At 53.6% G+C, this 12098-nt stretch overlaps 1 protein-coding gene across 3 annotated transcripts in view; it reads left to right on the top strand.

Annotated features, from left to right (window-relative positions):
• The window catches only part of MAU2 (MAU2 sister chromatid cohesion factor), a 34473-nt gene extending 27043 nt beyond the window's left edge, over window positions 1–7430 (top strand). For 2 of the 3 annotated variants that reach the window (XM_079915444.1, XM_079915443.1), the window contains exons 17-19: window positions 2898–2988; window positions 3855–3982; window positions 4360–7430. In XM_079915444.1, coding sequence (XP_079771570.1) covers window positions 2898–2988; window positions 3855–3982; window positions 4360–4434 — 294 coding nt within the window. In that variant the 3' untranslated portion in view covers window positions 4435–7430. The remainder of the gene's footprint in view (window positions 1–2897; window positions 2989–3854; window positions 3983–4359) is intronic. The other variant, XM_079915445.1, reaches the window with a different exon arrangement.
• Window positions 7431–12098: the final 4668 nt, after the last annotated feature.

Here is a 12098-nt window from a genome sequence, read left to right on the forward strand (position 1 = left end):
GGCTGAGGGGCATGGGGCCAGGGTGGTGCTTAGTGGGGGGAACCTAGCAAGGAAGTGCCTCCCATTCTGTGCCCCACAATGATCGCGTCTCACTGACCCCTCACCCACCATTGCTCCGTGAGTCTCAGCCAGGGCAGAGGCACTCTGGCTCAGCCAGCCTGGGCAGGCAGGGCTGGGGGAGCTTTGGATCCCTGGAGGATGCATCTGTGGGGCAGACAGGGCCAGTGTTGGTCATGGGCAGTCGTCAGGCAAAGCCCCAGGGCTCAGTGGAGCTAGAGCTGGTCAGGCTGCCCAAAACTGGCAAGGCTGAGGGCAGGTTCCCTTTCCTGTTAATACTTGGGGAGAAGGAGTGTGTCCTCTCAGTCACAATCCCAAGGATTCCATCTCTGCCCATCACACATGGTGTCTTCAGTGCACTCTGTGTTTTTACCCTCACCAACAGTGCCCCCCTAGGCCTGGTCCCCACCCATGCCAGCTGGTCTCTGGTGGGATCAGTTGACTCCGAGTCTCCCCATCTGGGGGTGTATGTATATCTCACTTGCTCTAACCCATCGACCATACAGGGTCTTTAACTTTTTAAAGAAAATATTTGTCAGTATAAAATACGGCATGTATTTTATTTCTCATAGAAAGTCTGAGAAGCAAAGGAGAAAGTCATCGCGTGTCTTGTGTCTTCCAGCTCTTTTCCATTGCCTGCCTCTGCCCATGCATAGGTTTTGTTTATCAGGCTGTTTTATAATTTTATGTCTGGTCTTTCTGTGCACCACTGTGTTGGAGCTTTTTTCTAATGACAGTGAGAATTTTTAAGCTGCATCAACTCCGTAGTTTAGCCAAATGCACTTCAGCTGTTTTTTGGGGACAGATAGTGCAGGGTACTTGTCTTGGCCCATAAAGTTCTATCTGATCAAGCCCTGGGGCTTCTGAAGGGTGAGTGCTTTTAAGGAGCCTGGTGCATCCCCTTCCCCACAGTCATGTGGTAAGCATTTGCCAGGCCAACATGCCCTGTAGCTGTGGCCTGAACCCTGTGGGGTATCATCACCCTGAAAGGAGGAGGACCAGTACTAAGTTCTCCCTTCTGAGTGTAGCTCCACTCCTTCTACAATACCTGTCACACTACTCACTGAGCACAGTGAGGGCAGTGGCCTCAGTGTGTATCTGGGGGTTAGGCAGGGACAAGGTGCTCAACGTGAGGCTCCACTGAGTGTAGGCCAACTGCCTTGTGTCTTGGTGCAGTGGCTGTGATTACCTCGTTGCCAGATGGGGAGACTGAAGGCACAGAGCCCCAAATTTTAAAAAAATAATAAAAATTTTTAAAAAGGGACTTCCCTGGCAGTCCAGTGGTTAAGACTCCGCTCTTCCACTGCAGGGGGCACAGGTTCAGTCCCTAGTTGGGGAACTAAGATCCCGAATGCCGCATGGCGTGGCCAAAAAATAAATAAATAAAGTTAAAAAAAAAAAAAAGTGACACAGCCCCAAACTGCAAACCTAGGCTTAGAACCCAGACCTTGTTGGCTCTTGTTTGTCCAGAAGCCGCCTTTAGGATGGGCAGAGCAGCTCTTCAGCTGCAGCTTCTGGTTCATGTTTGGGACAGTCCCAGAGGAAATTATAGAGCTTATTTGGGAACCTCTGCTGCTCCCTTTGTGCCTGGGCCCACGTGGGGTAACATGGGGCCACCAAGAGTCCTCAAACCCAGGTCCCGCCTCAAGCAGCTCCAGGTCTGGGGGAGACACTGCCTGCCCCGGGCCTGCCAGGCCAGAGTGTCCTTAGGCATTACAAGTTTGCGGGTGGTGTCATACAGGACCGCTCTCAGGATCACACCGCTCTTCAAACCCAGGTTTTGTGGGGCAGCCCCAAGCTGTCATGGGGGAACCTGAGCCAAGGGGGACTCTCCCTCCTGGAAGCTCCCTCCCAGCCCCAGGCCTAGAGGAGGAGAGTAGTTTTTCCTGTTCTGTGCATTCTGAGGTCTTAGAAGGGCTTGGTTCAATTTTGAAAAGTTTTGAGACCCACCTGGAGCTTATCTTCAAGGTGCTGGCCACAGGGCAGCATAAAGTCACTGGGCTTTTGTGTCTGTGTGGTGGCATGTCCTGCACAACCGTGGCCATGTTGAATCTGGGCCTCAGGAGTTGGTTTTGAGGATTTGTACGTGTCTGGGCTACATGCCAAGTGTCCCCCAGGCTGCAAGGTATTGCTGCATTGGGAGTTTTCCCAGTGTCACCCTGAACCCAACATTTAGGCCAGCAGGCTGTGGTCTCTGGACTGGGTGGAGTCAGAGCAGTGCTGCTGGTCACTGTGGGGTCAAGGATGGGTGTTTACAGCCCCCAGCGGCTCTCACTCAGCTCCTCCTGGGGATTAGGGCCTGGGGGCGCTGTTGCAATCACGTGGTGGAGTCAGGGTTGGAGGGTTTAAACATCCTGCTGCCTCAACAGCCCTGTGTGTCCCAGGTGGCGTCGCACAAGAGCAGGCTCATACATAGAAGAGAAACTTCTCTTCCTCTCTCTTTTGTCCGTTCAGCCCTTGTTGCTCCTGCCAGGACAGACTGCTGCCTTTGCCCAGCCCTGGGACCCCTGAATCTGTATTTCTAATCAGCTCCTGATATGGGTCCAGGGCTGACTGCCACCAGTGCCTTTTCCTCTGGCTAGAAAGACAAAGGCACATAGAGTTGCCCATGGCCGTACCCCAGGGAGGAGGCACATGCAGAGCTGAGGCGTGGGGGCAGTTTATTTTTCCAAGGTGGTTGAGGAGTACTTCGGAGAGGGTTATTTGAGATAGGCTCTGAAGTAGGAGTGGGTATATGCCAAGCAGCAGGAGGTCACAGGTGGGGCCCACGCTGTCCCTGCCACCAGCCCTTTCTACCACCAACCCCCGCCCTTGACTCCTCTACTGCTCTCGATCGACAGGAGAGTAACAACATGGTGGTGCCGGCCATGCAGCTAGCCAGCAAGATCCCAGACATGTCAGTGCAGCTGTGGTCATCGGCCCTGCTAAGAGGTGAGTAAGAGATTGGGGCTTCTGGGTAGAGCCAAAGGCTAGAGGATCCTAGGTAAGCCTTGCTAAGCCTCTGCTTCAGACTGGGCCTCTGCAGGCCATAGCCCCAGTTCTAGCACATTCTCAGGCTTCTCAGGAGGCCCTGTTTGAGGGCAGTGGGCTCGTTCATATGCAGAATCTGATTCTGTCTCTCTGGGACCCACAAGGCTAGTTCTTGGCATCTGAGTGAAGAATTGAGCTGTGAGCCCTGGCACTTGGCCTCAGTTTCTTTCCCATGAATGGGGATGGCAGTCATTTCTGTCAGGCAGGACGAGCCGGGGTGCTCAGCAGGTGTCATTGTTGTTACTGCTGCTCTCCCATTTACAGGTTGTGAAACTGAGGTCCATAGACTCACCCAGGGACCTGGGGAGGAGGTAGAGGGCAGTGGACTATCCTATCTGCAGTGGACTTCATGCACCCATTCAGTCCTCCTGCCTCAGAAGTGAGCATTGGGTGCCTTGCTCCCAGTTGGCTCCTGGGTGCCCAAGAGCTAGCTGGCCGGGAAATCCCTGGGAGTGCTGAGTGCTGCATCCACAGGGAGCCCCAGGGACTTTCAGTGCCCTACCAGCCCTTATATATGCCCCTATGGGCCTTGTTGCTCATCCACCTCCAAGGACAAAGGACTCAGGAACATAGGAGGGCACATGTGAGGGCTGCTGGCAAGTGGGCTTTGCTGACCTTGACACAGGGCTCAGGGCAGGTGATGTGCCAGGCACACAGCAACCCACTGGCAGAGCTGGGGTTTGACTTTAGGGCTCCACCCAAGGGGAGGATGTGGGGGCAGTGGCAGGCCAAAGCAGGCCCATCCGTTGTGCGTATCCCACCCTCAGACCTGAACAAAGCCTGCGGGAATGCCATGGATGCCCATGAAGCCGCCCAGATGCACCAGAACTTCTCGCAGCAGCTGCTCCAGGACCACATCGAGGCATGCAGCCTCCCTGAGCACAACCTCATCACGGTACGGGCATAGGGTGGGAGAGACAAAATGAGGGTGCTGGTTGGCTCCTTGGGGCCAGCTCACCTGGTCTGTAGCCCCTGGGGGACACGCTTCCTGAGGAGGGAAGTACACACTTGGCTACCATTTCCTTCCATCTCTCCAACAATCCCTAACTCAGCCTGGCCTCAGGAGCCCCCTTGGATGGGCAAGATAGCACCAACCCAAGTGGGTGATGCAGGCTGCTTCCTGGGGGCCCATCTGACTCAAGTGTGGAAGACGCAGGGTCGTCGCTGGTGACCAGCCTGAGGAGGGCAGCATTCCAGGCGCAGACATGTGGCCCAGCACACCCCTGCTTCTCTCTAAGAAGGACCTCACTTGTGTGTCCTCTTCCCCAACAGTGGACAGACGGCCCCCCTCCTGTGCAGTTCCAAGCTCAGAATGGACCCAACACCAGCCTGGCCAGCCTCCTGTGAGACCCCTGGACAGGGCCACTCAGCTTCTTTGGGCCTCTGTGGGGCCTGGTGTGTCCCCGACTTCCACCCAGATGGCACTTGAGCTTTCCTTAGAGACGTGCTGGCGTGGCTGTCCCCAGGCTTCTTTCCCGACTGTCTCCAGAGCTTCCAAGTCCCTGGGGAGTGTGGAGGGCCAATTCCCATCTTCCCAGGAAGGGCCGGCTGGCCGTTCTTGCCGAGTACCAGGAGTCCAGGTGCTGAGGCTCACAGGTGGGATTTTGGAGCCAACTTTCCAGAGCCATCCTTCAAAGTGGACTTGAGCTGCCAGTCCTGCTTCCATGACTGAGTCACATCTTCAAGAGAGTGTGTCTGGGCGGGGAGTGGAGTGCCAGCCACCGGCCAGCTCCTGATTCTGCATGCAGGGGTGGTCCTTACCACCGAGGTGCCACATGACTTCCATCGCCTGGGCCTCTATGCTGCGCTGGAGTGTTTCCTCTGCTCATGGCAGCTTCCAGTGCCCAGAGGCAAGACACCAGTTTCTGGCCCAAAATTAGAGGGAAGAAGTCGTTGCTCATGTCAGGGACAAAAAATGCACGTCCTGCCACAATGCTTTTCTCAGCTTGCCTTTCTGTCCAGCATCCATCCTTTTGGCAGCTGGGGCCTCTAGCTAGGGGCCCTGGGGGACCCAGGAACTTGGCTTCCAAACATCTGAGCCTTGACTGGATTCACTGTCCAGCCGTGGGGGAGCACGTGTGTGCGTGCGCGCGTGCGTGTGTGTGTGTGTGTGTGTGTGTGTGTGTGTGTGTGTGTGGCTTCACAGAGCTGGCGCCCAGAGCAGAAACTCCTGTGTTTGCACCAGCCACCCTCCCCCTGTCAGCATCCATAGCGCGGGGCAAGAAGCAGGGGAGAGGGACCTTCCTCAGCCCAACTCGGGGTGCCGGATCATAGGGGCTTGCTTCCTGGCAGCTCTGCAGCCTCCTTGGCGGAGAATGTTTGCAGACACCTGAAGCTCCACCAGCCTGCAGGCAGCCATTCCCTTGGCCCCCTGCCCTGTTTTCAGAGGGAAGGAGGGGGAAACCTACCTGCCTTGGGTCTCAGAACAGCATTGAAAACTTTTCCTGAGCTGGACCCCAGGAGGCTCTGCCAGGCCCAACCAGCCATTCTTGGTTCTGTGCTCCTCTTGGATAGTTGAGGAGGTGCCCCAGGTGATGGTGACGTTGGGGGTAGTCAAAGCAGCTGCCGCCTTTAGCTTCCGGCACCTGGGATCATCTCCCTGATGAGGGGTGGTGAGTGGTTTTGCTAGTCACACCTGCTTGTTGGTTCAAGTCTAGTCACCCAGCACCGTGAAGGCTGCTTCTCAAAGCCTTGGTGTCCGTGAAGGAAGGAATGTTGGGATCGCTCAGGTCAGCTGCCTGGGCCCTGAGGCCTGGGTGTGCCTTAGCCATAAGCAGGCCTGTCAGCAGACCTCCCTGCTGTGGGCCACTGCCCTCTTGGGGGCCTGCAGCAGGCATGCAAGTGAGCTACTGGTTGAAGGGACAGGCTGGTTGAAGGGACGGGCTGGCAGAGTTTTGTCCTAAGAGGACCCGTCCTCTCTGTGTCATCCTGGGTCACTCGAAAGAGTCTGGTCCTCTCCCATGCTCCCTGGGGCTGCCCCCTTGATGACACCACTGGGCCAGTGAGGTCTGCAAATGTGGGTCTGACATCTGGTCATAAGCTGTCCTCATCCTGTCTTCCTCCCCCCTCAAGGGTGCCCCCCAGGTCCTCCCCTCCACCCGCGGGACAGAGCACCTGTCTTGCTACAAGCTGCGCCTGCAGGCCAGGACCCCACACTGTCGAACCTCTCCAGACCCACATTTCTTCAATCACACTTTACATCATGCTTGTCTCTGTGTATTTATTTAAACCTTTCTTTGCTTTTAGGACATTTTGTATGTAGAGCAGTTGAAATAAGAACCTCAAGACTTAACATCTGTCCTGATGTTAAAGTGCTTTTAGTGACCACTTTGTTATCTATGTATATGTAAAGTTAAGGTTAAGTTCTTAAGTTTACAGTTAAGAATTCAGTACTCGATGTTTAATATTCCACTCTAGCTTTATGGAAGCCAACCCGTGTGTACTGCTTGCGTGCGTGTGTGTGAGCTTTGAATGTCCCCTTCACTGCAGCACCTTTCAATTACATAAAGCTGTCATAAATACCTTCCTGTGAGTCCAAATTCAGTGCCTCACAGTTTCTCAATCATAAGAACTCAAGACAGCGGAAACAAGCCCCCAGGGAGACATTATAGCTAGTGTCATATAGCTAAGTGTTCAGGAAAAAACAGATAAATAAAACTCCAGGGCTTCCCTGGTGGCGCAGTGGTTGAGAGTCCGCCTGTCGATGCAGGGGTCACGGGTTCGTGCCCCGGTCCGGGAAGATCCCACATGCCACAGAGCGGCTAGGCCTGTGAGCCATGGCCCCTGAGCCTGTGCGTCCGGCGCCTGTACTCCGCAACGGGAGAGGCCACAACAGTGAGAGGCACGCGTACCGCCAAAAAAACAAAAAAGCTGGTCAAACCCCTTGTGTGCGCCTCCCACTTCCTCCTATGAGCAGTGGTGGCCCTCAGGGCCTACGGTTCTGGGGACATTGGTCCAGGAGTTGCCAGCTGCCTTCCCCTGTTGGATCCCCCCAGTCGCCCATGGGTGAGGCCAGGGTCCTCCCCCTTGGGTAAGCACTCCCCATCCCATTTATTGGGAGCACAGGCAGGGAAATCGGAAAGGGCTGCCTGGCACAGTTGGTAAATTTGTTGGTTGCATTGTCTTTGTTTCCTTAAAGGGTTTTCAGTAAGTATGTTTGGCATACCGTCTTTTAATGGGTTTGCAGTGTCTTATGTTTTTAGCAGCCTGTATCTTCAGCTGGTGCTTTTAATCAGGAAAAAAAATTCTATAAATACAAGAATTGTTTAAAAGACATAACCGTAGAACATAGCTTCTCGTTTGTAGATTTCTTTTCCTATATATTCAAAGTAAAATAACTTGTGGGAACCATCACTCACTGTGTCTTTGTTGTGCCGTCTGCCCCTCACATGTGCCATCCCAAAGACTAACCTTCCCCGCCCAGCCAGTGGGGCCACAGAGACTTCTGCTATAGACTACAGAGTGTGAGGGTGCAGAACTCGATGCCCTGGACTGGAGGACCTGGTGGAAACCTGCATCTTTTCCCCTCTAATGATGATGTTCCTCAGTCCAGCCCTGCCTAGAGGGGAGGAAACCCCTGAGACATGGCATGCGAGGCCCACAGCACTGTCTGTCTTGGCCCTCACTACAGGCAGACTTTCTTGCTTGCCTGGTGTTCTATTTCCTGTATTCTTAGAAAACTCATGGGTCAGCCTTCATGTGCCTAGGTTTTTTTTTTTTCTTCCTTTTTGAGGTGAAAGTCACATAACATAAAATTAACATTTAAACATCTACAATTCAGTGGCACTAAATACATTCACTATGTACAACCAGCACCTCTGTCTAGTTCCAGAACTTTTTCATCACCCCAAAAGGAGACCCCATCTCCATTAGCAGTCACTCCCCATTCCCATTACCCCAGCCCCAGAAAACCACTAATCTACTTTCTGTCACTCTTGGATTTACCTCTTCTGGGTATTTCATATAAATGGAATCACGTATCATGTGTCCTTTTGTGTCTGGTTTCTTTCACTCAGCCTGACGTCTTCAAGGTTTTTCCACATTGTAGCGTGTGTCAGTGCTTCATTTTTATGGCTAAATAACGTTCTGTTGGATAATGGATGGACCACATTTTATCTAGTCATCCATTGACGGGCTTTGGGTTGCTTCTCCCTTGTGGCTGTCATGAGCAGTGCTGTTATGGATGTGCCTGTGCATTTTGTTTGAACACGTGTTTTCAATTCTCTTGGTTTGTGCCGTGCTTTAAGGTGCTTTTAAGGTGCACAGACTGCCACTCATGTTGCTCTTGTCCCTGTGACCCGAGGTGATGCCCATGTAGCCTTGACTGCTGCCTTCCAGGGGCACTTCTGAAGGCTCCTTTGGGCCGTCATCCCAGGGCAGAACTGCTGGCCACTGGATGTGTGAGCAATTCCACACAGTGACACAGTGCAGGGAACATACCTGGGAAGTAGATGACAGGAACTCAGCCAGGAGGCAGCCACAGGACTGAGGGGAAGACAGGAATGGCCCTCACAGAGGCTAGCAGGTGGGCAGGGCAGCTGGCCCGAGCATCAAATGCCTGGGGAAGGGGTTGTTACTAGCCTTTGACACCTACATCCCCAATCCTCAGAAATCCTGCTGGTCACTCTGCCTATTCCTGGCCATCTTCTCCGTCTGTCTGAGGCCCAGTCATGTCTCCCACTTGGCTGCTGCCCAGCCTCCTCCCTAAATGGTCTCAGAACATTGTGTGCTCACTCCCACCTGTCCCCCTGCCAGGGGCACTCTCCTTATGGCTGCTGGGTTTCACTGGGGAAACGTCCTGGCCTAAGCCTGACATAGGGTGTGTAGGTCCATGGGGCATCCCAGAGGGAAGAGCACATGGGCCAACCCCAGACAGGTCCAGCAGATGCCACTGTGGACACCTGCCCACAATGTGCCTGTGTCAGAACACCCAGTCACTGTGGCCAGTCCCACCCCTCCACCACCAAAATGCCAACAGCGGGTCCCTGCTGTCCTGCAGGGGAGCCTGGACCCTACACCCCCAGGCTGATGGGCTCCTGGGGGCCTGGGAATTTAAAGTATTCCCCGTGTGTATTGGCTTCCCCCTTGGCTTCCTTGAGCTCTTTGGGTTTACAATTCCCCACAAAGAAAGCTATTCAGGGAGATTCCTGCCATGTTTAGTCTGTGCAGCACCTTGCATCGCTTCTTCCATTTGAACCACGGTGGCTTCTTCCCCTAATAAAATCCCAGTCAGCTCAGAGGTGCCCAGTGGAGGCTGACCCCAGGTCAGTGGAGGCCCCTCCCTCCCAACCCTCTCCACTCCCCACCGCCCTCTCTGCTGGTCCTCAGAGGGTCTGAGAGGGGAAGGGGGGATTGCCGACAATTTAAAAAGTATTTCACCACAAATTCATGCTCACTTGGTGAGATTACAATGCAGTTCGTTGGGAAAAAAAAAGGAAAAGATTTGTTTCTATGTGAATTTGATTTTCTTAGCACTTTGATATTTTTTGATACTTTTTTTCAAGGGATATTTTTTGATACTTTTTTCAAGGACTCGAAAATAAAGGGAGTATTACAGTCCCTTTGTGAAAAATATGATACTCTCAATGCATTATGGCTGCTACAACAAATGTCTTTTTTTTTTATTGGGGGCTTGATGTTTTTAAATTAATTTATTTATATATTTATTTTTGGCTGCGTTGAGTCTTCGTTGCTGCACGCAGGCTTTCTCTAGTTGAAGCGAGCGGGGCACTACTCTTTGTTGTGGTGCGCAGGCTCTAGAGTGCAGGCTCAGTAGTTGTGGCTCATGGGCTTAGTTGCTCCGCGGCATGTGGGATCTTCCTGGGTCAGGGCCCGAACCCGTGTCCCCTGCATCGACAGGAGGATTCTTAACCACTGCACCACCAGGGAAGTCCAACAAATGTCATTTTAAAAATCACAACATTCTTACACTAAATTAGGAGTTTGTGGGAGAGATCAGCACTCGTTCGTCCTATCCCTGTTGTGTATGCAGAAAAGCTCTCTAAGACAGATCCTTAGAAGAGGACCACTTTGTCAACATGTGTTTGTTTTGCTTTGCGTGTTGTTTCTAACCACAATTCTGAGCATCATGTGTCTGTGCAGCTTGGAGTTCAGGCTCCATCTGCAGTTAGGCATGCTCCACCCAGAGCGAGTGTCTGTGTGGCCCTTGGAGGATGTCCTGCTACTGCAGGGTTCTGAACACAAACGCTCCCCTAAAGGGTTAAGTACAAACTGCTCAGAAGTAAAGTGAACCGGAAGTAAATCTCCCACTCTGTCATCTGTGTGTCACCAGCAGCTGCCGGTGGCCCAGCCTGCTCCTCAGCCGCCAGGGGGCGCGGACACCCCGGGCAGTGTTCCCGTCAGGCAGGGCAAGCAGGCGGGGAGGGTTGGACTGGATGTCACCAGACCCCAGTGTACCCTGGCTCTGTCCTTATCTGCAAGTATGTGGGCTGACCTTTACCTCAGGGCCTCTCAATTCCCCTCCTGTAACATGTAGGTCAGAGACGCTGATCCCCATGGTTCTCTAGGTGTCAGGGCTGCACCATTCATTCCCTCATTTACTTGCCAGACATTTATTTGGCATGTACTGGGTGCTGGGAACACAGCAGGAACCACACCAGATAAAGTCCCTGCCCTCAGGGAGTGGACATTGTACCAGGAACTCTATGATGGACCTCAAATAGGAGTGATTGCTGTCCTGCCTGCGAGAGAGGAGGAGTGCACTGTAGGATGGGACAACCAGGGGACCTGGGGGGTGGGGGAGCTCTGTGACAGGACACAGGGGAGAACTCCCTCAGCCAAGCCAGTCAGAGCTGGGCAGCTAGATGGCGTTTCCAACTTCTGCTTACGTGGCCACCAAGACTGTGGGAAGGGAATGGGCAGCCCTCATGCCTGGCCACCCCAGAGAGGATGCTGGGTGGGCATCTGGGCTGCCTGTGGCATTCTGGAGGGCAGCGGCTGCCACCTGTTCCCACCACCACCTCAAGCACAGCTGACACCTGGGTCATGTCCAGGAGGACATTGATGGATGGGGAAAGTGACTGAGCCCCCTAGTCCAGGGGAAGGATCAAAGTCTTCCGGTCTCCTCAGGTTCTTCTCCCCCTACCACACTTAGGCCTACATCCCAGAAGTGAACTCGGGTGGCGGTGATGCAGACAGGGCTGAAGTGAGGCAAGGGCACGGGTCAGAAGGTGACAATGACAGAAGTGGGGTCACTAACCCCTTTGGATAACATGGACTCCAACAGCAGGTGACCAAGGGCCAGATCCCTCCTGACACCACCACGAACTAACCAGAGTAGACCCCTCAGAGCGGGGTCCCCAGTCCGAGTACTGTAGCCCTAACACCCTGCCCAGCAGCCACCACGATGTTTCCTGAGGCACCCCCACCCCAGGAAAAGGGACTTCATCTCTCCAAGAAGTCCTTCCTGCCTCCAGAAAGTTCTGTCTTCTGGCGCCAACAGAAGGAAGTCCCCACAGGACCAGGGCCACACCTGAAACCCTCATTCACAGGATCTGTTTCTCTCACAGCATCTAGTTTTCCTGAGGCCCAAAACCTTGACTTAGGGAGGTTGTTTTCCAGGGATTATTTGCCCCTGCCTGACTGTGTTCTGGAAAGGCCAAAGGCCATGCCCGGGGTTGCCCTGTGGAAACACCCACATGCCTTGTCTGCAGAGTACAGGGCCAGGTGGGCTTTGCACACCGACAGACCCCATGGCAGTGTCAACTCAGTCCCCGTGATGGGACGAGGAGCCCATGGCCACATCATCTCTCTCTGGATCCTTCCAACGTTCAAATTTTACCTCAGGTCTCTCACAGCCACACCCTCGGTGAGGATAATGGGTGAGTGCCGAACACGTTACCCTCCCTTTCTCATAATTCTCATGAAAAAGGCCAGAACCTATATCTGGCCACCCAAATAACCTCCCCACACAACACAATACATGTTTGTGATGCAGGGGACGTCGAAAAGGCATTTTCATCAATGCCATGTGGGCATCTAACAAGAGTTGG

This window comes from Stenella coeruleoalba (genome assembly GCF_951394435.1).
Source record: "Stenella coeruleoalba genome assembly, chromosome: 3".
In the NCBI taxonomy this organism is placed as follows: Eukaryota; Metazoa; Chordata; class Mammalia; order Artiodactyla; family Delphinidae; genus Stenella; species Stenella coeruleoalba.